The sequence below is a fragment of the Sciurus carolinensis genome, chromosome 12 (genome assembly GCF_902686445.1).
Source record: "Sciurus carolinensis chromosome 12, mSciCar1.2, whole genome shotgun sequence".
Taxonomy (NCBI): Eukaryota; Metazoa; Chordata; class Mammalia; order Rodentia; family Sciuridae; genus Sciurus; species Sciurus carolinensis.
This window is the reverse complement of record NC_062224.1, coordinates 85,001,685-85,023,511: the sequence shown is the minus strand read 5'-3', so window position 1 is coordinate 85,023,511 and position 21,827 is coordinate 85,001,685. Positions and strand designations below refer to the sequence as shown.

Sequence of the window (21,827 nt, the reverse complement as noted above, 5' to 3'; positions counted from 1 at the left end):
GTGGCCAAGGAGGATGGAGGGGAAGGAGACTATTTCCTCGTTAGTCACTTCCAACCTCTCTGGTGTCACCCCACGGCCCACTCATACAGCCATGTCCCTCCAAGTCCTGAAGGAATGGTCTGTAGAAGTTTTCTAATTACCTCATGTTCATCTCCTCAGGAAAGGGAGATTCTGTGGAAGAGCCCCTGCCGTGGCATCCCCCACCCAGAGCCCTCCCCCACCAGGGTGACATATTCATGGTCTGAGGAAACTCTTCTGTGAGTCCCCTGCCCTCCGCCTGCCCAGAATAGTACACCTCCCGACCCCAGCTCCATGCCTAAGGTCCGTGAGGCTGACACACCTGGATCTGCTCAAATGGGATCTCAAAGCTGAAGGACTCGTTGAAGTAGGGGTTCAGGGTCTTCTTCTTCACCGTGGTCTTCTTCTTCTTGAGCCTCTTGCCGTTCTGCATCAGGTGGATCTTCACATAGGGGTCTGTGGGGGGAGAATGCCAACCCAAAGTCTCCCTTAGCCACTGTCCTTCCTCCCAGGTGCCCAGGGCCTCGGTGGGGGATGGAGTCTCCACCCTGTTGAGACCAAGCCCGCAGAAAGCCCTGAGGCCCAGCTCAGGAAATCCAAGAGACACAAAGGATCATCAAGGCTGGCAATGGGTTTCACCTCAAGGACTAGTTCTGACTGGTTGGTTGTGGCTTCCTGGAGCATCATATTGAGGAAATTTCTGCTTCTAAGTAAGGCCTGGTGAGAGAGTTGGGGATCAACTGGTGATGCCTGTGCTAGGCAGAGATACCTCTGCCTAGTCCTGATCCTGGCCCAAGTCAATCTTCCCAAACTTGCAGATAAGAGAATAAGGCCAAAGGAGGGAAATTACCCGCCAAAGGTCGCATACTGGCTTGTTACTGAGCTGGAGTCCATGCACAGACTGATTCTCTGAGACAGCACAGCAGTGACAGGGGCTGTACCCACCAGCACCTGGTGATTCAGGTGTCAGCCCCATTCCCCACCAGGCAAGTCTGAAACTCAGCAGCAGCCCCCATATACAAACGGAGTCCCTCACCAGGGCAGAGCCAGCAGAGCCTACAGCCTCTCCTGGAAGTGTCCCCAGGTGGGTGGCATGATGGAGAGGCACACTTTGAGTTAAGCCCCGCCCACTTCCTACACTTCCCTGGGAGAAGAAAATCCTAAGTCACTAATTCACTGAAATCTCTCTGATCCTCTGTTCTGTAGCCCACAGGAAATGGTCAGAGGGCACTGGGAAGACAGCTCAGACTGGAGACAGGTCGGAGCTCCTCTGCTCTGGAGAGAGACATCCAGGTCCCAGGACAGGACAGATTTCCTCCTCCATGCTGGGGTGTGCAAACTCCAGGGGTTCTGGGCAGTGACTGGCTCACTGGTGCCACCCAATGGCAGCCAGAAGCTCTGCATGTACCTGAAAGGCCACCCACGTCCATCTTCTTGAGGTTCTTGGCCTCCAAGATGCAGACCGTGAGCTTCCCAGCCGTGGGCACGTAGCGCAGGGAGGTGCAGATGTCGCCCAGCTTCTCTGGCTGTCCAGGGGAGAAGTGGGTCTCAGGTCACCTCAGCCCACTGCTGCTAGCCCAGCTGACCCCACCTTGTCAAGACTAGCCCATCCATGTTGCCACCTCCCTTAGTCCCAGTCCCCACACCTGTGACGGTTAAGAAGGTCCTTCAGTGTCTGACCTCAGGGCCTCCTGCTGCAGCTCACAGCCACAGCCTGAGGAGGCTGATGGGTGAGGAGCTGGGCTAGCAGGACCAGGCAGAGGTGGGCAGGTGTGGTGGTGCTTAGGACACTACCGCAGCCCAGGTCAGGGGTGGGAAGGGCAGGAGCCAGGGTGAGGCTGTGTTCATTCCCAAGGGAACAGGACTGCACCTCGGGGAAGTCTCCTCCCCAGGTCATCTCCCCCTGCAGCCATTCCCCTGACAGAGTGACTCCTGGGTTTCTAAGCCCTTTTCTTCTTTTGTCACTGTCACTGCAATATATGTAGACAGGCAAGGATTCTTCGTGACAAATGAGACACTGAGGCTCCCAGGGGGAGATGGTTTCCTTGAAGTCACGCAGTAATTTGGAACTGGGGGCAGGATGAGGACTCGGGGTCCTGATTGCTAAGGTCTCCGCCAGCGCCACTGCTTCTCAGAGACCACACCCAGGCAAGACCAACCACACAGCGTGTGTCCTACTGCCATGCCACACGGGCAACACCAGGGGCTTGGCAGAGACAGCGACTGCTGCTTGAAAGGAAGAGGGTAGGTGCTCAGTGACTATGTGGTGACGGAATGAATGTCCTAGCAGTGGCTGGGAGGACCAGCTTCCACGCTGAGAAGCCTTTAGCGCACATATGAACTTTTCTGGTGGGTCAACTGAGGCAGTCGAGCATCCTGGCCCCAGGTGACAGCAGAATCTAGAAGGAAGAGTAATAACGATGTCCTTGTTTAGGTGAGTCCCCACCACACACCAGATGCTTCACATGGATAGTTAAATCTTCTCCTGTGGAGTCTAAAGAAGAGAGTCCACACCCCAACGGCAAGGCATGTGGAGCTGGACCCTAACCTGAATCATAGTCCACGCTGCTCCCGTCATGCCTAGCGAGCCAGGGAGGAAGCCCAGGCATGCTTTCCTTCCGCTGGGCTCAGGCTACTCCCACTCTCACCTCCTCCTTCTCCCCGCCCTGCAGGTCTCTCCACTCCTCGATGGGTTGGCCGAGGTCCACAGTGTTCATGGGCACCTTCACCTCTCCAATGATGTCATGTTTGGAGAAGCGGTCAAAGTCGTAGATGGCCATCACCAGGGTTTTGCCCCCCAGCTCCTGGTACGGCACCTGTCGGGTGCAAGTGGGATCAGAAGGGAAAGCTGCGGGCAGGGGCCGGGGCCCTGTTTCAGCCATCCCATGGGGCTCCCGGCAGTCCACAGGGACAGAGAGATGACCTGGGGCTCTGGGGGAACAGAGTAGGAGGTGAGATGGCCAAGAGCACCCCCCATGCCCACCGAGGTCTGCAGGGACCCTACAGGGAGTCCACACAGGGCCTGCCATTGTTAGACTGAGCTGGTCCCAGGGCCCCAGCCACGGCTAGGAACCAGGGAAAGGTCTGCAGAACTCAGAGGTGGGAAGTGTGCTAGAGACAGTCTTCCTGCCTCCTCACCTTGAAGGTGAAGGTCTCATTGAAGGCGGGGTTCAGGGTCTTCCGATGGACTTTGGTCTCATATTTCTTCTTCTTGTCTGGAAGAAGGAAGACTTTGACATAAGGGTCTGAGGTGCCTCCCATGTCCAAGGCAGGTAGCTCAGCAGCCTGCAGGACGCCCACGGTGAGCTGTGGAGAGAGAGGGAAGGACCTGAGTACCTACGGCCCCAAAACCAGGTTGGGCCCCAGACCTGATCCCGCCCATTCTTCCCAGTGGTGGCAGCGGGAGAGTGGGCCAGGCTGGTGCCGGAGGGCAGGTTGGTTTCCATCTTCATTACCAGAAATTTGTTTTTTTGGTTTTGTTTGTTTGTTTTTATGGTGCTGGGATTGAACCCAGGGCCTTGTGCTTGTGAGGCAAGCACTCCACCAACCGAGCTATATCCCCAGCCCCTATTCTCAGAAATTTGGAATGACATTTGGAGAACCTGAAGTTGAGAGATCAGTTGATTTGCCCGAGCTCAGTGAGCACGTTAACAGCAGAGTCCCCTGGAACCTCCCCAGATCAGACGGTGGCCAGGCCAGGGTTGACACCCAGGGACATACCCCCTGTGGCTTCCAATTTGCCCACTCCGTGGAAAGGGTCAATGCCCCCAATCTCTAGGATGACTGTTTCTGCCCCAACAACCAAACCCCACCTCCTCTGCCCCCTTGCCAGTCCCACACACCTGGTTAGCCTGGAAATCATAGTCCAAGGAAAACTGCAGCTTGCCCAGGTTCTCTGGCTCTTTCTCCTCCTCTCCTTCACCTTCTCCCTCTGTCAGGCCTGTCTCTGCATCGTCATCATCCTGGGGAGCTGCAGGAGGGGGCAAAGGGTTAAAGGGAGAGAAGAAAGCATCTTGGCACAGCACGAGAGTGACAGGAAGCTGACCCTTTGTGCCAGACCCTGACCCAGAGCTGAGCGGGGGCAAGGAGGGAACCTGGCCCACCCAGGGGACTCTGCTTCCCCACAGCCCACTGGGACCCCCAGGCAGAACCCAGCCCTGCACTGGGAAGACGCGGCTCTGGGTTTGGTGGCTCTCTCCCCACCGGCAGCACGGTACCAGGAGGCCTGGCACTATGCCACAGGGCAGAGCTTGCTTCTTGGGGCAGGGGACTCGCTTCCATCACAAGAGTATCCCCCCAAGACTTTCCCCAGTTTGGGCCCCACCCATCCTGGGAAGACATACCAGGAGTGCAATCCGGGGAAACAGGAGCAGGCAAGTCCACAGAGGGGAAGAGAGAAAAGAAATGATGTCAGCAAAAAGCCTGCAGCTCAAGCCAGGCCCTGATGTCACAGCCACAGGGTGAGGTCAGGCCAACTAGGCCCAGGTCACTCTCGGACACACACAAACACACACACACACGCATGCACACAGGCACACTGCAGGCTTCTTTTGGCCCATGTACACACGTACATAAGCACTCAAGGCCATGGTGACTTCTGGTCACATTCCTGAGAGCAGCCTCTTCCATCCTCCATCCTGGTTCCTTGAGCAAGAGATTCCTCCCAATCACCCCCAAAGTAAACATGGGGACCACGAAGCACACAGGGGCCTCTGTAAACTTGAGACTTTGGTATATCAAGGGACCTTTCGAGGCTGACCGACACCAACAGACAGTGGTAAATTAAATCATTCTGCTTAGTGATGATTCCATCCGGCCCTGTCCTGGTTGGTGACTGAAGACCTTTCTCCTGGCTCATTCGACTCCTCACCCCAGCCCAGCCCAGCCAGATGCCTCCAAATAGGCACCTGCTGTCACTCAGTCTCTCCAGGTGAGAAAACACAGGGGTTACCCAACAGGATCCTCCTGGTGATGGAGGGGGTCTCTCTTTCCATCCCTTTGTCCAGTGGCTGCCTGGGGATGGATACCTTGTCCCCTCCCTCTCCTTCTCAAGGATGAGCTCATGCTGTCACATGAGTAAGCTCCCCTTTCCCACTAGCGGACGGGGAGATGATGTTACAGTAGAGATGCAGCCAACGGGGCCCCTGTGGATCCGCAGGAGGAGCTCGCTTAGCTGTGGCGGCTCGCAGGCCCCGCCCCGCCACGCCACGCCTACCTGACCCCCCTTCATGTCCTTCATGTTCATGGCGTTCTTCATGCCCTTGCCCTTCTCCTTCTTGTTCTTCTTCTTCTTACAGCAGCATTTCTTGCAGATGCAGAAGCAGCAGGTGAGGAGCAGGAGGCCAGCGACCACGGCGATGGCGATCAGAGCCCAGGGAGGCACTGCAGTCCGAGAAGAGCCCCGGGTCAGCACGCTGTGCCTCGTGGCCCGGCCCCCACAACGCTGGCAGACATGGGGGACTGTGACCCCCACCCCAACGCCCCACTGTCCATTCTGTAAACCACACGTCCGGGCGTGGTTTGCACGTGTGCTGCGTGTGCTCTGGGCGCCTTTCCTCAGCCTGCTGCTCGGGTGGAAGACAGAGCAGTCGGTGCTGCTTGGAAGAACGTCACTTTGGCTCTATTAACAGAATGTTGACGAGTTTGATCTTTGGAGAAGCTCATGTGGAGCGGATGTGCTGGTCCTTATCACACCCACGTGTAGGAAGAGTCCCTTGGCCCCGTCCCTAGTGCCCAGTGTGGAGAGGGCTGGCTCAGGGACAGAGGCTCCTTAAGGTTTAGGCCACCTGGAAGGCAGGGCTTTGCACATGCCAGGTGTTGGGGGTGGGTGTGGGCTGCTGTCCGTGGTGCTGAAGCACCCAGTCTCACCAGTGTGGCTGCCCCACCATAAATCGGGCCTCTGGTGTCTCCTGTACAGATAGCCTTGGCCAGAATTTCAGAAAGCAACAGGGCTTTTATTTTCCTTATTTCAAAATAAAGTGGTTTTACTACATTACAGAAAATGCATGATTTCTACATGATTTTTCCTCTTTTAATAATTTTTTAAGTTGTAAGTTCTTTTTTTTTTTCTCCTGCTAGGAGCTGAGGCACCTAAACAGATCTCTTTGGTCACTCCTTTAGTTCAAGACCGTACCCCCATTTCTAAAGGGGTTCTGCCAAGAATCCAGGCTGAGACCCGAGCATCAGGAACCAAACCCATCCTAGTGCCCGCCCTGCCCTGCCCACAGCCCTCCCGACTCTTGCCACGCCCTCTCAGCCGCCAGGCCACTCACAGGGGATCTTGTTGATCTCATTGAAGAACTTGTCCTTCAGCTTGGCAAACATGTCCTCCTGGCTCTCCCCAGCACCCCCACTCTCTGTGGAGTTGTCTGCGGGTCCAATTGGCATTGTGGCGGTGGTGGTGGCAGGAGCCACGATGGGCTCCTGGTTCCTCTTGAAGATGTTCCTCATGGTGGTGAAGGGGACAGCTGGGGATGAAAGGGGCAGAGGGCAGGGTGAACATCCAGAGACCCAGATGCAGAAAACTGCCCAAAGGACCAGAAAAAGCTGTTTCAAAAGCTTAAACCTGTGTAAGTTAGAGAGGAGAAAGGAAAGGGAAGGTGCTGGTCTCCTGAAAATCAAAGGGAGTCACTAGAGGGGAGGAAAAGGGCGAGGGGAGGCAGGAGGGGAAGGAAAGGGGAAATACTGGGGAATGATGAAGCCAAGTTATGTGTGTGGACATATGTAGCACCAAGCCCATCATTACGTACAACTATAATCCACCAACAAAAAATATGGAAAAGACTGAAGACCATTAATAATAATCCCTTTAGAGTTCAAAGATGTTCTGCGTAATGTTAACAACTGTGTTAAGACACAATAACCATCCTGACGGTATATATATATATATATATATATATATATATATATATATATGTTCAGGGGCTATGCAAAGTACTTTCCATGTATGACCTCGTTAAATCTAAACAACCAAAGGTATTATTATTCCCACTTACCACATGGGGAAACAGGTTCAGAGAGGTTAGGTAATTTCCCCAACGCAACTCAGCTGAACAAGTCAGCTCCCTGACACCTTCAAAACCTATAAATCTAATCTCTTTTCCATATTCACCACAGCTGGTCTAGGAAGGAGCAAGGCTTTCATGGAGGTATCCTTCCGCTTCTGTCCTCCCTGACTTCCATGATGTCACTTTGCCTTGATTCTCTGCCCCTCCACACAAGACTCCTACTTCCCACCTCTGGCTCCAGCTCCTCCCCTGCCCTCAAGGCCTCTCTCCTCAGCCCTCTTCCCCTTCCTGCCTGGCTCCCCAGCACTGGCTCAGGATCTCCATCTCTAGCTATGCCCCTCTTCCAAAGCCCCTGGGGGGCCTTCCTACCTCAGAGGAGTAGATTCACCAATGATAAAAGTGATCCAAGATGACTGCAGAAAATTTGGGGATGGAGGCAGGAAGGAAAGAGAAGAGAGGGAAGGGGAGGGGAGGAAAAGAAGGAGCAGAGGAGAAAGGAGAGGGCATAATTCTACCATCCAGAGAACTAAGGTTAGCATTTGGTGCATTTTATGCCAATATTTTTTCTGGTTTTACATGTCGAGACCACACTATATGTAAGTCAGTATTCTGCCTTTCATTTTATATTTAAAATATTTTCATAAACATTTTCCTTTATCTCTAAATTTTTCCTTTTTTAGTTTTTTAGTTGTTGATGGATCTTTATTTTATTTATTTATATGTGGTGCTGACAATCGAACCCAGTGTCTCACAAATGCCAGGCGAGTACTCTACCACTGAGCCACAACCCCAGCCCCTAAATTTTTCCTTTTTCATTAAATAGTAAATAATATCTCACTGTATAGTAGTACCATAATTGGTTACTCAATGTTGAAATGTCTTGACACTTAGTTTCTAACTTTTCACCAGCAAAATTACTGCTGTGTGGCTGGGGATGTGGCTTAGTGATAGGGATGTGCCTAGCATGTGCAAGCATCTCTAGCACTGTTTTTTTTTTTTTTTGTACTGAGGATTGAACCCAGTGAGGATTGAACCTCACTTTACCACTGAGCTACACCACCTACCACCAGTCCTTTTTATTTTTTATCTTAAGACAGGGCCTTGTTAAATTGCAGAGGCTAGCCTCAAAATGGCAATTCTCCTGCCTCAGCCTCCAGAGTCGCCGGGATTACAGGCATGTGCCACCAGGCCTGGCTGAGGTTATATCCTTGAGTTTCTGCCCCACCCCCAATCATGTGCCCACACACCATCTGTGCTTCTCAAGGGGGGTGCCTGCCTCCTCCCTCCACGCCAAGCACACCGTGGGTGCCCAGGTGGTGTCCATTGGCTGCTGCACCCTGGGAAACCCAGCAGCGTACTCGCAGAGGCACTCCAGGTCACAAGAACGAACAGCACATCTCCTAAAGCATCGGTTTCACCTAATGACAACTTCCAATTTGTTTTTGACTGAGGATTGAACCCAGGGCCACTGTACCACTGGACTACATTCCCTATCTTTTTAACTTTTTGAGACAGGGTCTCACTAAGTTGCTGAAGGTCCCACTAAGTTGGCCTTGAACTTGTGATCCTCCTGTTTTCACCTCTCCAGTCAATGGGATTCCAGGCGTGCACAACGACACCCGGTTCTGACCACTTACAATATCTCAAAAATTAACACAAGCATGGAAATACACACGGAATTACCAAAACAAGCATGGAGTTACAGAGCAGGATGCACACGGAATTTTATTTTATTTTGTGCCAGGGAGAGAACATAGGGACGCTTAACCACTGAACCACATCCCCAGCCCTTTGTTTAACTTTTATTTTGAGACAGGGTCTTGCTAAATTGCTGAGGCTGACCTCGAATTTGCAATCCTCCTGCCTCAGCCTCCTGAGTCTCTGGGATTACAGGTGTGCGCCACTGAGCCTAGCAGCATGAGAATTCTAGAAGAAAAACGGGAGACTTTTCTGATGGAGTCAGTTCTCTACGGCACTGAGTTCTTCTGAGGGAGAGCTTTAGGGGATCTGAAGCCCTGTCTTTTAAGACCCCCTGGGCCTGCTTGGGGGCTGACAGGCCCCTTGGGTTCCATGAGGACTGGAGTCAGTCCATCACCAGAGCAAAATCAGTGCCACATCTGCCCACTCGTCTACCCTCGACCTTGCCCATTGTCCAGGACCCCCACCCCGCCAATCTTTAAACAAACAGCTCTCCCAAGGTGTAATTCATCAGCCATATAAGTTACTCAGTTAGAGTATTAGTGGTTTTAGGGTATTCACAGAGTTGTGGAACTACGGCCACATGCCAATTTTAGGACCCTTCACGGCCCTGCAAGGAATCCCCGGGCCCATTAGCAGCCTCTCCCTACTCCCACCCTCCTGGCCTCCGCAGATCTGCCTTTCCTAAGCATCTCATATGAATGGATTCCTAAAACACACAGCCTTGCGACTGGCTTCTCTCAGTTAGTGTGATGTTTTCAGGGTTGACCCCTGTTGTAGTGTATATCAGCTTTCTTTTAATGCCAAATAATATTCCATTGTATAAACATGACACATTCCTATTTATCTATCCGTCCATTTAAGGACCTCTGGGTTGGTTCCACTTTGGGTTATGATGAGCAGTCCTGCCATGAACATTCATGTGTGAGTCTCCGTTTGGACGTGTGTTTCCAATTCTCTTAGAATCACACCCAGGAGTGAGAAGGCTGGGTCCTGTGGAAGCTGTTGGACGTTTTGAGGAGCTAGTGGATTATCTTGCAAGGTGGCTGCAAAGAATTGATGTTCCTTCCAGCAGTGGATGAGGGCTCCGCATTCTCCCTAGCCAGCACAAGACGCGTCATGTCTTTTTGTTTACAGCCTTCTTAGTGAGGGATGAAGCTGTATCTCATTGTGGCCTTGATTTGCATTTCCCTGATGACTAATGATGCTGAACATCTTTTTATGTGCTTATTAGCCATTTGATTGTTTTCTTTGGAGAAATGCCTATTCAAGCCCTTTGCCAGGTTTTTAATTGAGTGTTTGTCTTCTTCTTATTGAGTTGTAAGAGTTCTTTACATATTCTGGACACCAGTTTCTTGTCAGCTGGGGGAGGGTGGGCTGGGGAAGGTTACAGTCTGACAGAGCCCCAACCCCTGCCCACGCAGCTGCGGAAGTCAGCAGCACACCCACCCCACAAGGGACAAAAGAGGGTTATCAGATAATGATTTTTGATGAAGTTCAATTTATTTTTTTTGTTGCTTATGGTTTTGGTGTTGTGTCTAAGAAAAAAATCACATAAACCCAAGGTCACTAAGATATACTCCTATGTTCTCTTATAGGAGTCTTAGTGTTACATTAATATCTACAGTTTGAGTTATTTCTTGTGTATAGTATAAGACAGGGGTCAGGCTGGGCACAGCGGCACATGACTATGACTCAGGAGGCTGAGGCAGGAGGTTTGGGAGGCTGAGGCAGGAGGATCACAAGTTCAAAGCCAGCTCAGCAACTTATCGAGGCTGTAACCAATTGAGAGACATTTTCTCAAAAAAAAAATAAATAAATAATAATAATAATAATAATAATAAAAAGGGCTGAAGTGGTTAAGCACCTCTGGGTTCAATCCCCAGTCCCAAAAAAAGGGGAAAGGGTCTGAATCCATTATGTGGATACCCACTGGGCACAGTACTACTGATTGAGAAGTCATTCTCGCCCCCACTGAATTACCTTAGTACTCTTGTAAAATGTAAGGTAACCATAAACGTAAGGGTTGATATCTCCTGGACTCTCAACTTTCTTGCATTAATCTGTCCATCTCTCCTTATGCCAAGTACCATGCTATCTTTATTACTGGATTGAAATCAGGCAATGTGAAACTTTCAATTTTATTCTTTGTTTGTTTGTTTGTTTTGCAGAGCTGGGGATTGAACCCAGGGCCTTGTGCTTGCAAGGAAGCCCTCTACCAACTGAGCTATCTCCCCAGCCCCAATTTTATTCTTTTTATAAGATTGTTTTAGCTATTCTAGGTTCCTTGCATTTCCATAGGAATTTTAGGATCAGCTTATTTATTAATGTAAGAAAACTAGCTGGTATTTTGATAGGGATTATGTTGAATCTGTAGATCAATGGAGGGATTACCAATTGTCATCTTGATGTGAAGTTTTACAGTGTCTTCCCATTTACTTAGGTCTTTAATTTCTTTCAACAATGTTTATAGTTTTCAATATACAAATCTCACCTATTTTGTTATATTTATTTTGGGTGTTTCATTCTTTTTTATGCTAATGTAAATAGAATTGTTAGTTGCTTTTTTTTTTCTTTTCTTTTACTTCTATTTCTTTACTTACTGGCGATGCTGGGGACAAAACCTAGGACTTCACATATGCAAGGCAAGGGCTTTACTGCCAAGTTATACCCTCAACCTGGAATTATTTTCTTGTGCGTCTGTGTTTTACCTTTTTCCTTTTCTTTTCTTTTCTTTTTTTTTTCCTTTTTCTTTCTTTCTCTCTCTTTTTTTTTTTTTTTTTTTTTTTTTTAAGCACTGGGGCTTGAATCCAGGGCACTTTTGCACCGAGCTACATCCCTAGTCTTTTTATTTTGAAAGACATTCTAACTTAAGTTATGAAGCTGCCTCAAATTTGCAATCCTCCTGCCTCAGCCTCCTGAGTCACTGAAACGACAGGCAAGTGCCACCATGCCTGGCCCTGAAATTGTTTTCTGAATTTCACTTTCAGGTTGTTCATTTTTAGTGTATAACACTACAATAAGGTTTTTTTTTTAATTAATTTTTAGATGTTGATAGACCTTTATTTTATTCATTCGTTTATATGTGGTACTGAGAATTGAACCCAATGCCTCACACGTGCTAGGCAAGGGCTCTAGCTGCATCCCCAGCTCTGCTACAATAAGTTTTTGAAAGGCACAGTGGTGCACACCTGTAATCCCAGTGACTTGACTCCGGAGGCTGAGACAGAATTGCAAATTCAAGGCCAGCCTCAGCAATTTAGTGAGACTCTATCTCAAAAAATAAAAAGGGCTGGATATAATTCAGTGGTAGAACACCCTGGGCTCAATCCCCAGTACCACAAAAAAAAAAAAGAGAGAGAGAGATACAATAGGTTTTTGTATATTGATCTTGTCTCCTGCCACATTGATAAGCTCATTTATTCGTTCTAATAGATTGTGTGTGTGTGTGTGTGCGCGCGCGCTCTTTAGGATTTTCTAAATACAGAATCATGCAAATGCAGTCTGGACGCCCTTCATTTTCTTTCTTCCCTGACCGTCCTGGCTACAACCTATGCTGAATGTGATGCAGGAGGGAACATCTTGCTCCCGATCTCAGGAGGAAAATTTCAGTCTTTCTCCTTGAAGCATGATGGTAGCTCTGGGTCTTCTGTAGATGCCACACATGGCCATTTGTTCTGGATTCCACACTCTCATACGCCTGGCCTGGCAGTCCTACTCCTGATCCTGCACGCAGCTCCGCCACCCCTCAAACACACCTCCTGCCGCTGGGCCCAGCAGCCCTTCAGCCTAGCCTAGCAGGGCAGAGGCAGCACAGGTGGGGGAAGGGCTGAGGTGAGCCCCCAGGGCACTACCTGTCAGATGACTCCAGACAAATCCCTTCCCATAATTTATTTCCTCATAGAAAAATGGCAGAAAATAATACCTATTTTTCAGAACTACTTTGAAAATTTTGGGCTGGGGTATAGCTCAGTTGGTCGGGTGCTTGCCTCTCAAGCACAAGGCCCTGGGTTCAATCCTCAGCACACACACACACACACACACACACACACACAAAGAAAATTTCAAGAATACATTTGACCTTGGTGGACACACATCCAATAAATGTAGGTTGGATCTGAATCTGGGAAAGGCTCATGCAGCCCCTTAGGAGGTGTCTAGAAATGACTTCAGCACAGTAGAGAGACCCAAGGTCCAGATCAGAGCTGACCACCAGGAAACAGTTCCTGGGATAAAAAGAGCTGGATCGAGGATGCTGTGTGCTCCAGAGATTCAGATCCCCGCACAGACCAAGATGCCCAGTGAGGAAAGCACATGTGAGAAGGTCTTGAAGGCCAAGGAAAAGGGACTGGACTTAGTTCTGTAAGCAGCAGGAACCGCTGAAGGTCCGCGAGCAGAGGACCAACTCCAGCCTGCTAAACATAGACTTTAGGAAGTTAGCTCCACAGTGTGGGTGGGGAGGCCGGTGACAGGAGCCAGTAGGAGGCTGGATCAACAGACCAGAAGTGCACAGACCCAGAGCAGGGTAAGAACATAGGAGCTGGAACTTACGAGGGATTCATTCATTCACTCAAGTATGTTTCAAACTCGTCCACGCTTCCTATGGAACTCCCCATGAAGTAGACACAAAATATTTGCACATGTATGGACGTAAAATTGTAATAGAAGTGCCACGAAGGAGAGGTAGCTGGTGGTGTGAGAGGCGTGTGTTACCTAATCTGGGGGAGCAAATGGGCTTTCCTGGGGAACTGAGGATCGAACGGAAACCTGAAGGAAGAGCGGGAAGTGTCCAGCTAAAGAGGCAGAAAAAGAGCAGCCTCAGCGGAGAGATTGGCATGTGCAAAGGCCCAGAGGTGAGAAGGGCATGGTAGGGATTGTGTTGAATCTGTAGCCAGGGAAGCTGGGGTGGAGAGAGTGTGGATCCACACAAGCCTGGCAGGATGTGCCAGGCCAGACAAGGCACATACCTTTATGGGATGCATCTAGGAGTTTTGTCCTTCCCCAAGAGTGGCAGGAAGTTGTTAGAGGGGTGGGGTTACTATACAAACCTCTGCTTTGAAATTTCCACTTTGGCTGAGTGAGGCAGACCATCATGGAGCCTGAACAGAGGGAAAGAAGCGGAACAAAGACGGCCAGCAACAAGCCCTTGTGGGCCCCAAGCTCTTAAGAAACACGAGACCACGTTCCTGGAGATTCCCCCAAGGGAGTGACTTACAGCTTCCAAAGGGGACCATTAACAGAAGCAGCAGCAGCAGCTGACAGGTGGCTTTTCCAGGGCCCAGAGCCCGGACCGCCCTTAAGTTCCTCTCCAAAACACACCATGGGACTGTAGCTGCCCAGAGAGGGACAGATTCATGAAGATGCTTGCGAAGGTGGCCCTGGCTAACGAGCAGCCACGGGGCGACAGGCCCTAAGAGGTGGAGCAGATTCTGCTTAGCTATACCTCGAGGAAACTGCACCAGGTGCTCAGACCCAAAGCCGTGGGGCCATCCCTCCCATCCATATGGGGTCATCCGGACACCCAGCACATCTGCAGACTGGACAGCCCAACTCATTGTTTTCCAAATCTAGCCACTTCCTGCCCCTCCACCTGGAGTCCACAAGGGCCTCCACAAGCTCCACTTCCCGAGCTCAGCCTAATCTCCACTCTGCAGCCAGACTGCTTTGTCTAAGACCATCCATGGCTTCTCATCACGCTTGGACCAAGATGCCTGCCTTGCCCGGCCCTGGCTGGCTCTCAAACGCATTTCTTGTCCCCATGGCACCCCGTCACTCACCTGCCGACAGACCCCTATCTCAGTCTTTGCACCTGCTCTCCCTCAGGCTCAGCCTAGAATGTTCTTCTATACAAATCTCTTTGGGGCTACCAGGAGCCCCCCTATCTTCATTTCCCACTGTGGTCCTGTGACCTTTCCCCAATTCCCTACACTCTTTTGGCGGCTCCATTCGTGGCAAGATGCCAGCCCTGGAGAAATGCCACCATCAGCTTCTCCAGCTCCACGAGGGTCCCTGGTCGCTGAGGACCGCAGGGCAGAGCCCAGGCAGCACAGGGCCTGAACTCCAGCAGCGCCCTCAGCAGCCTCCCCAGCCTGCCCTGCCTGCTTCACCCGGAGGCTCCCTGACACATCGGCCTGAGGCTCACTCACCTCCGCCCCTCTCTTGCCTGCTCTTACAAGGAAAAAAATGGAAGCCATTGGAGAGAAATCTCCCCCAAAACCCGATGCGCAGCCCAAAGCGCAGGCGGATGTGCATATGAGCTGTTTTAGGCAGCTTTTTCGCTGCTGTAACTAAAAGATTCGACCAGAACAACTGCAGAGGAGGAAAGGTTTGTTTGAGGGCTCGCGGTTCCAGAGGTCTTAGTCCATAGAAGGCCGGCTCCATTCCTCCGGGATCGAGGTGAGGCTGAACATCACGGCGGGAGAGGGTGACAGAGGGAAGCGGCTCACAAGGTGATCAGAAAGCAAAGAGAGACTCCACTGGCCAGATGCAAATATAGACCCGGGCCACGCCCCCAGGGCCCCCTCCTCCAGCCACACCCCCCCTACTTTTAGTTGCCACTCAGTTAATCCCACCAGGTGATTAATTCACTGGTTGGGCTACGCTTCTCTGAACTTCTTGCATTGGTGAGCTTTTGGGGAACACCTCCCATGAGCCATCCTCTCCTCCGAACCCGTGGCACTGAAGGGCCTCTCCTTCTGCTCGAGGCCAGCCCCTGGGCCTGTGCAGCGACCCCTGCCCAGCTCGGGAAGGCTTCCCAGCTCCTCCTCCTTCTGCTTGCCCCGCCCCTTGCCCGCGGTGCACTTTCCTCCGTTTAAAGCCTCACCAACCAACCAGCCAATGAAAAGCCTCCCCGCCTCCGCCCAGCTGCCCCGCTCCCCTGCCCTGCTCCGCCACACTCACCCCTCAGCCCACTCACTGGGTCTTCCTCTCCATCACTCTGCCGAAGTGACTCTTTGTAAAGTCACAGGTGACCTCAAGGCCACTCAGCCCAGGGGACTCCTGGGCTCCTCTCTGCACCTATCTCAGCTCCCCGAGGAAGCCTGACCACCCATCCCATGCCCCCCATCCAGGCCAGATCAGTGTCACAGCTCTGCCAGATCCTCAGAATACTCATGCAGTTGGTGACTTTTTAAGCACAGACTATTTGTTTTGGGACAAGTCCAGTCCAATACTTCATTTTTGTAAATAAGATTTGTTTGTATGTATGTGTGTGTGTTTCTGGGGATTGAACCCTGGGGCACTTAGCTATTGAGCCACATCCCCAGCCCTTTTAATTAATTAATTAATTTTTAATCATTTTTTTAGTTGTCAATGGACCTTTATTTTATTTTTTGATATATGGTGCTGAGAATCGAACCCAGTGCTTCACACATGCTAGGCAAGTGCTCTACCACTGAGCCATAAACCCCAGTCTATTAATTTTTATATTTTGAGACAGGATCTCACTAAGTTGCTTAGGGCCTTGTTAAATTGTTGAGGCTGGCCTTGAACTTGCAATCCTCCTGCCTCAGCCTCCCAAGTCACTGGGATTACAGGCATGCACCACCGCACCAGGCTGTAAATAATATTTTATTGGAACAAAGCAATGCTCAGTTGTTCGTGTATTCACTCTGGCTGCTTTAGCCCTTCAACAACAGAGTAGTTACAATAGGAGACTGGGCGGCCCATGAGTCTGAAGTCACTTACTCTATGGTCCATCAGAGAGAACCTGGCACCCCGCCCCAGCAGGTGATAGACTGTCTAGTGCACAGCAGACACCTGATGAACGTGCAGTGCACAAACCAGGAGACAACTGAGCAGGATCTCAGCTCACTGGGTCGCATCATGACATTCACAGTGGCCTTCTCAACGTCACCTGTACATTTAAAGTTGATTCTGAATTCAGTGTTCTTTCCACAAACTGTGCTAGGACTCCAAAGTTTCAACAGTCATCAGGCTAAGTCCAGCACCCACCCAGGACAGGCTGGGAGGGAACGGAGGCCTGGTGTGGTGTGTGTGTGTGTGTGTGTGTGTGTGTGTTCCCACAATGAGCTCCCAATGCTGGCGTCTGCGCGGGTGCTGTGCACAGCTCTGAGAACTGCCCGGCCCCCTCTCCTTTTGCAGCAGCCTTGGGCTGTGGAGAGCCGGGCTTGCCCTTAGGCACCATCTGACCTTGGCTGGTGTCTGTCCCTCTCTGAGCATCGGACTTCATAACTATTAAATGCAACTTGGGTTCCCAAGGCCTGTGGGCGAGGCAGGATTAAGTGAGATGCTGCCTGGGGAGATTGCGGCCCTCCTCAGCCCGCACGCCCAGAGCACGGAGCCCTGTGCCTTAGCTTTCCAAGGCTCCCTGGGCCTCCGGTCCCACTGGGAGACACGCCAGTAGCTCAAAGTCTAAAATTCCTTCAGCAGATTCTCTCTCTGATGTGACCCATAACCCCCTGTCATGTCCCTTGGCTCTGCCATCCCTAGTAGAGCCAAGGAAGAGGGAAAGCGGCTCCCTCTGCACCCACTGTCCTCCAGGCCCCCGCCCTCCCAGCTGCCCCAGCCCCCAAGGCCTCCCTTCAGGGTGGGGGGGTGCCTGTCAGGACTTGGAGGGCTTGAAGTTCCTGGCCAGTCTCCTGCTGTCCCTCTTGCCCTCCCAGGCTGTCCTCAGGCCAGCAGATAGTGGTCCTGTGATTAAAACATAAGACCATGCAGATGCTGGGAAGTGAGACTGATCAAACTATGTCATGTGCATGTTTGTTTGTGGCTAAAGAATCCCCACTGATACAGGTTTCATTCACTTTATTTTTGTATAAAAATCCTAAGTTGTAGCCACAGCTGGGTGCTGGGTCCTCTCTACGGAGACTCTGGTGTGGCTGTCCCCAAAATAGAGAATTCCTGATAGGGAGACTTGGTGAACACAGTCTCTTTCCAGAGATCGGGAGCCACAGAGCTGTATATCTTGGAGATGGCATCAAAGGTGGCCTGTGTTCGTCAGGGTTCTCCAGAGGAACAGAATCAACAGGAAGTGTGATTATGAAAGGGGATTTATTAGATTGGCTTACAGGACCAGAAGCGGGATAGTCCACAATGGCCGTCTGCAGCTGGAGAGCTGGAGGAACCAGCAGCTGCACAGTCCAAGACGCAGAAGTCCCAGAACAAGAAAGATCAACAGTGCTACCCTCGTCCAAGACCAAGGCTTCTGGAAACTACCTGGAGAATCACCGCAGAGTCTGCTTTGGAAGAGTGAAGAAGCTAGAGTCCCGTATACTCAGCGGATCAAAGCAGCGATCAAGAAGCCGTTCAAGAAGAGCCGAGCTGCATCTGCATCTGCCTCCTTGTTCTTCCAGCTTCGATTCCATCCTATTGAGCGGTGCTGCCCACGCTGAGGGAGGGGCTCCTCTACAGTTCACTATCCCACATGCCAATCATGCCTAGACACGCCCTCATGGACACACCCAGAGCCTCTTAATCATGGGCCTCTCTTAATCCAGTGAAGTTGACGATTCAAATTAACCATTACGGCGGCCTTAGCGACATTGCCCACGGTGGCAGCACAGCCCCCCGGACGAGTGTAACAGTCATCAATACCAGCCATCAGCCGCAGTGTCCTGGGCACAGGGGCTGAGACGAGGCCAGTACCTCTGGGGGATGAGCTGCAGCAGCACAGAACCGCAATGTCCTGTCATCTTGCAAGGGACAGCGAGGGGCTTGCCCATCTTGTTCCCCCAGTAGCGTCTCCGCACAGAACGATGCAGAGCTTCGCCAGGATGAGCAGCGGCTACCTCCGTGGAGCAGTTTACCCCCAGTCCAACGTGACCACCGTGGTCACCGAGAGCTCCGCTGCCTTGAGCCCGCTCGGCTGGCCTGCACCCGTCTGCTTCTGCGCAGGCAGGACCTTCAAAAGCTCGGCAGTCCCTGAGTGGCGCCTCAGGAAGAAGTCAACGGTCCCAGACGCCTCGATGGGCAAAGAGAAGAGACAGATCTCCAAGGGCTTGGTCTTCAGGCCCTCGACCAGGCGGCCCAGCCTGGTGACCAGATCCACTCCTGGCCTTCACCTTGTCTCCACGAGCCCCACAGCCCCGGCCCCCGACCACCAAGGGCCCCTCTGCACAGCCCCCACCACGGCCTCGGAGGAGACTGCTCCCGAAGCCTCTGCGGAAGCCGCCATGGTCACCTGATAGGGCCCCAGGGACCTCCGGGCCTCCTGCTGCACCGCCGCCATCTGCCATTTGGTGTTTTCCCAGAGAAGAAGCAATAATTTTTGTTAAAAAAAAAAAAAAAAAAAAAAAAGACCCCCCCCCAGGGGCTTTTTATTTCCCTCAAAGTAAAGCCCCAGCCCAGTGTGATAGGCTTCAGGGCCCTCACTCCTTTCCAAGAGGATCCCTCCCTCTCCTCCCAGCCACCCCAGCTCTCTGCACAGCCTTCAGTTGCTGTTCCCTCTGCCTGAAACACCCTTCCCCGCAAGCTCCCACCTAGCTCTCCTCCTCAGCCTCCTGAGGTCGTCTGTGATAACTGCATTTAAGCCTGTAGCCCACCAGGGACCACAGGCGCCCGCCACCCCTCCTAATTCACTGCTGTCTACAGTTCTCCCCACAAGTGACACTTCTATATTTTATCAGTTCTGTTTGTCCATCTCCCTTCACAAGAATTTAAGATTCACAAATATAGGGATTTTTGACTAGCACGTAGTAGATGCTCAAAAAATGTATGATAAGGAATGGGTAAGGACTTTCACATCCACGACACCTGGGCTTATTCCTCTCCCAGTGCGGATGCCGGGGAACCCACCAACCATTGCTACAGCATGTAAGCGCTTATTTAAAAAAAAAAAAAAAAAAACTAAAGAAATAAATAAACCTCCATCTTCTCTCTTTGGATAAGCATAAAAGATAGGTGTTTTTCATCCTCACAGATCCCTCCGAAAGCCAAGGGGGAAAAGATGCTGAGACTTGGCATGTGGTTTCAAGACTCCTTTGAGGAAAGGAGGTTCAGAGAGGTGTAGTAACTTGTCAGAGGTCACACAGGCATTTTGGTGGCAGCAAGGAAGCAGAATCCAAGTCTCCCGACTCCTAGTCCAGCACGGCGGCCTCCTTCCTCCCCAGGACTCACCCCGCTCCACTGCATTTAATCTGCCATCCCACAGAGCAGGGAGCCGGAAGGAACCATGTGGGGCAAAGGCCAAGCCCTCAGGGATCCCTGGCTTCCTCCACTTCCCTCCCTGGGGCTCGGATCCGCAGCCCTGAGAGGCAGCCAGCTGGAAGGGCTGAGGATGATAAATGACAGGGCTCCAGGGACTCCCAGGACAGAGCGAGCTCCTGTGTCTGGTCAGAATCACCCAAGCAGGAGAGCATGAAATGGCGCCATTAGGCAGCGAAGGCTGCGGCTGCCCGGAGGGAGCCGGCCAGGCCGTCAGGAGAGCAGACACCCAGGAGGGGCTGGGAAGGGCCCCTCAAGCTTGGCCCATCAAACCAGAATCCACGTGGCCCCTCTGCAGGCCACCCAAAGCCCGGCGCAGAGGGCGGGAATGTCCTCCGACGTGGGCGGCCAGGGGGCCACACTTTGACAAAGGAGGTTCTGAGCAGGCTGGAAAGATGTGGGGAGGAGGTCAAAGTCCAGGAGTTCCTGAACTTTGCTGGACGTAAAAGGAGCTTGAGAGGCTCAGTGGCCCTGCCGACGCCCTGCCCCCCCCCACTGCCGGGCATCAGGGCGGCACCAGGAGACCCCCGGCAGTGCCAGTGTCCCTCAGGGAGCACATGGATTTCCCTTTGAACCTGGCTGGCAGGAGGGCCCTGTTAGGAGCATCGTTTTGGAGAGAAAGTGAATTTTCCCCAGACAGGCAAGTGACCTGCCCAAGGTCACACAGCTGATCAGTGACGATTCGAGTCTCAGTTTGCCTGGGTCCAAGTCGGCGTCTTCCCATCTCTGCTTCACCAGCCAGGCTGGGGGCAGCTCCAGGACAGGGCTGCCCTGGGGTAGGAACGAAGCAGAGAGGTGACCACGCAGGCAATCCGCCCCCCCATCCCCCACCCCCCCGCCTGCTGGCTGCTGTCCGCCTGCCTGTCAGGGATGACCACTTGGCTCCCGTGACTGTGTCAGTCCTCAAGGCACTCCAGACTCTGCGGGTGACCCGAGGGCCCAGGACTGCTGGGCAGGGTGGTGGGCAGGGTCAGGCACGAGCTGGGTGTCTGCACAGATGGCACCTGGGGTCCTGGGGCTAGAGGTTCCTGCCTCCAGCCCCCCAACAAGGGTGCCGGCCACATGTGGCCTAGGCGGGTGTTGGGGAGCAGGCTTATCCTTTACCTTACCCTCTTTTCCTTCTGTCACGTGGAACCAAAGCAAAGGATGAGGGTCCAGGGCAGGAAGGAGGGCTGCAGGTGGGGACCGAGAAGGACACAGGGGAAGAGAGCCTCAGGAAGGCCAAGGCCTGCCCCCACACCCTGCCATCTGCACCTTCGTAAGGCGCCCCCACCTGTGCCGCGGGCTCCATCTTCCCTAACACCAAGCATGGGCGCTCGGCGCCAAGCGCAAGGCAGGGACTGGACTACGGGGGACCCGAGGGACAATAAGCTGTGCACCAGGAGGGAAGGACAGTTGGGCCAGAGGTGGAAGGGGGCGAAGTGACCTTGCACAAGCTCCCACTGCCACTCACAGCAGGTCTAGGGTGCAGGAGATCATGGAAGGCTCCAGTGCCGGAGCATCGCCCTTTGTGTTTGGATCTGGAATAATCTCCAAGTGAGGCTGTCAGTCAGAGTCAGTGCACATAGGAGTAAGCGTGACACCTTGTGCAAGGTGGGGGACAAGGACGTGCACTCACACGTTCATAGAAAAGCTCTGGAAAAGGCTCGTGGGAACCGATGACATTTGTTGTCTTTGCCTCTGGGCGGGCACTGGGAAAGGAGGGGCCGCCACATTCTTGGCTGTGTACCCTTCCGTATTTCTGCAATTTCGAATCCCACGAATATGTCTGCCTGTCCCTTCTCCCCATCCCCTGCTACTTCAAGACCTAGGAGCTGGGTCCCCAGCCTTGCCAATGACAGCAGCAAGGAGGTTTGTGCAGCTCGCCCAGGAGTGGCCGGGCCTGGCCCAAGCTGGGAGGCCTGCAGCAGGGAGAAGAGCCCAGCCTTCCCTCCACCCACG

The 21,827-nt window shown here is 52.4% G+C and overlaps 1 protein-coding gene across 7 annotated transcripts in view; it reads right to left on the bottom strand.

Moving 5' to 3' along the window:
* Syt2 (synaptotagmin 2) overlaps positions 1-21,827 on the bottom strand; it is a 111,390-nt gene that overhangs the window by 7,890 nt on the left and 81,673 nt on the right. For all 7 annotated transcript variants that reach the window (XM_047520118.1, XM_047520120.1, XM_047520121.1 and 4 more), the window contains 7 exons: positions 6,291-6,485; positions 5,234-5,400; positions 3,861-3,980; positions 3,157-3,324; positions 2,667-2,834; positions 1,427-1,544; positions 341-474 (listed from right to left, as the gene is read on the bottom strand). In XM_047520118.1, coding sequence (XP_047376074.1) covers positions 341-474; positions 1,427-1,544; positions 2,667-2,834; positions 3,157-3,324; positions 3,861-3,980; positions 5,234-5,400; positions 6,291-6,468 — 1,053 coding nt within the window. In that variant the 5' untranslated portion in view covers positions 6,469-6,485. The remainder of the gene's footprint in view (positions 1-340; positions 475-1,426; positions 1,545-2,666; positions 2,835-3,156; positions 3,325-3,860; positions 3,981-5,233; positions 5,401-6,290; positions 6,486-21,827) is intronic.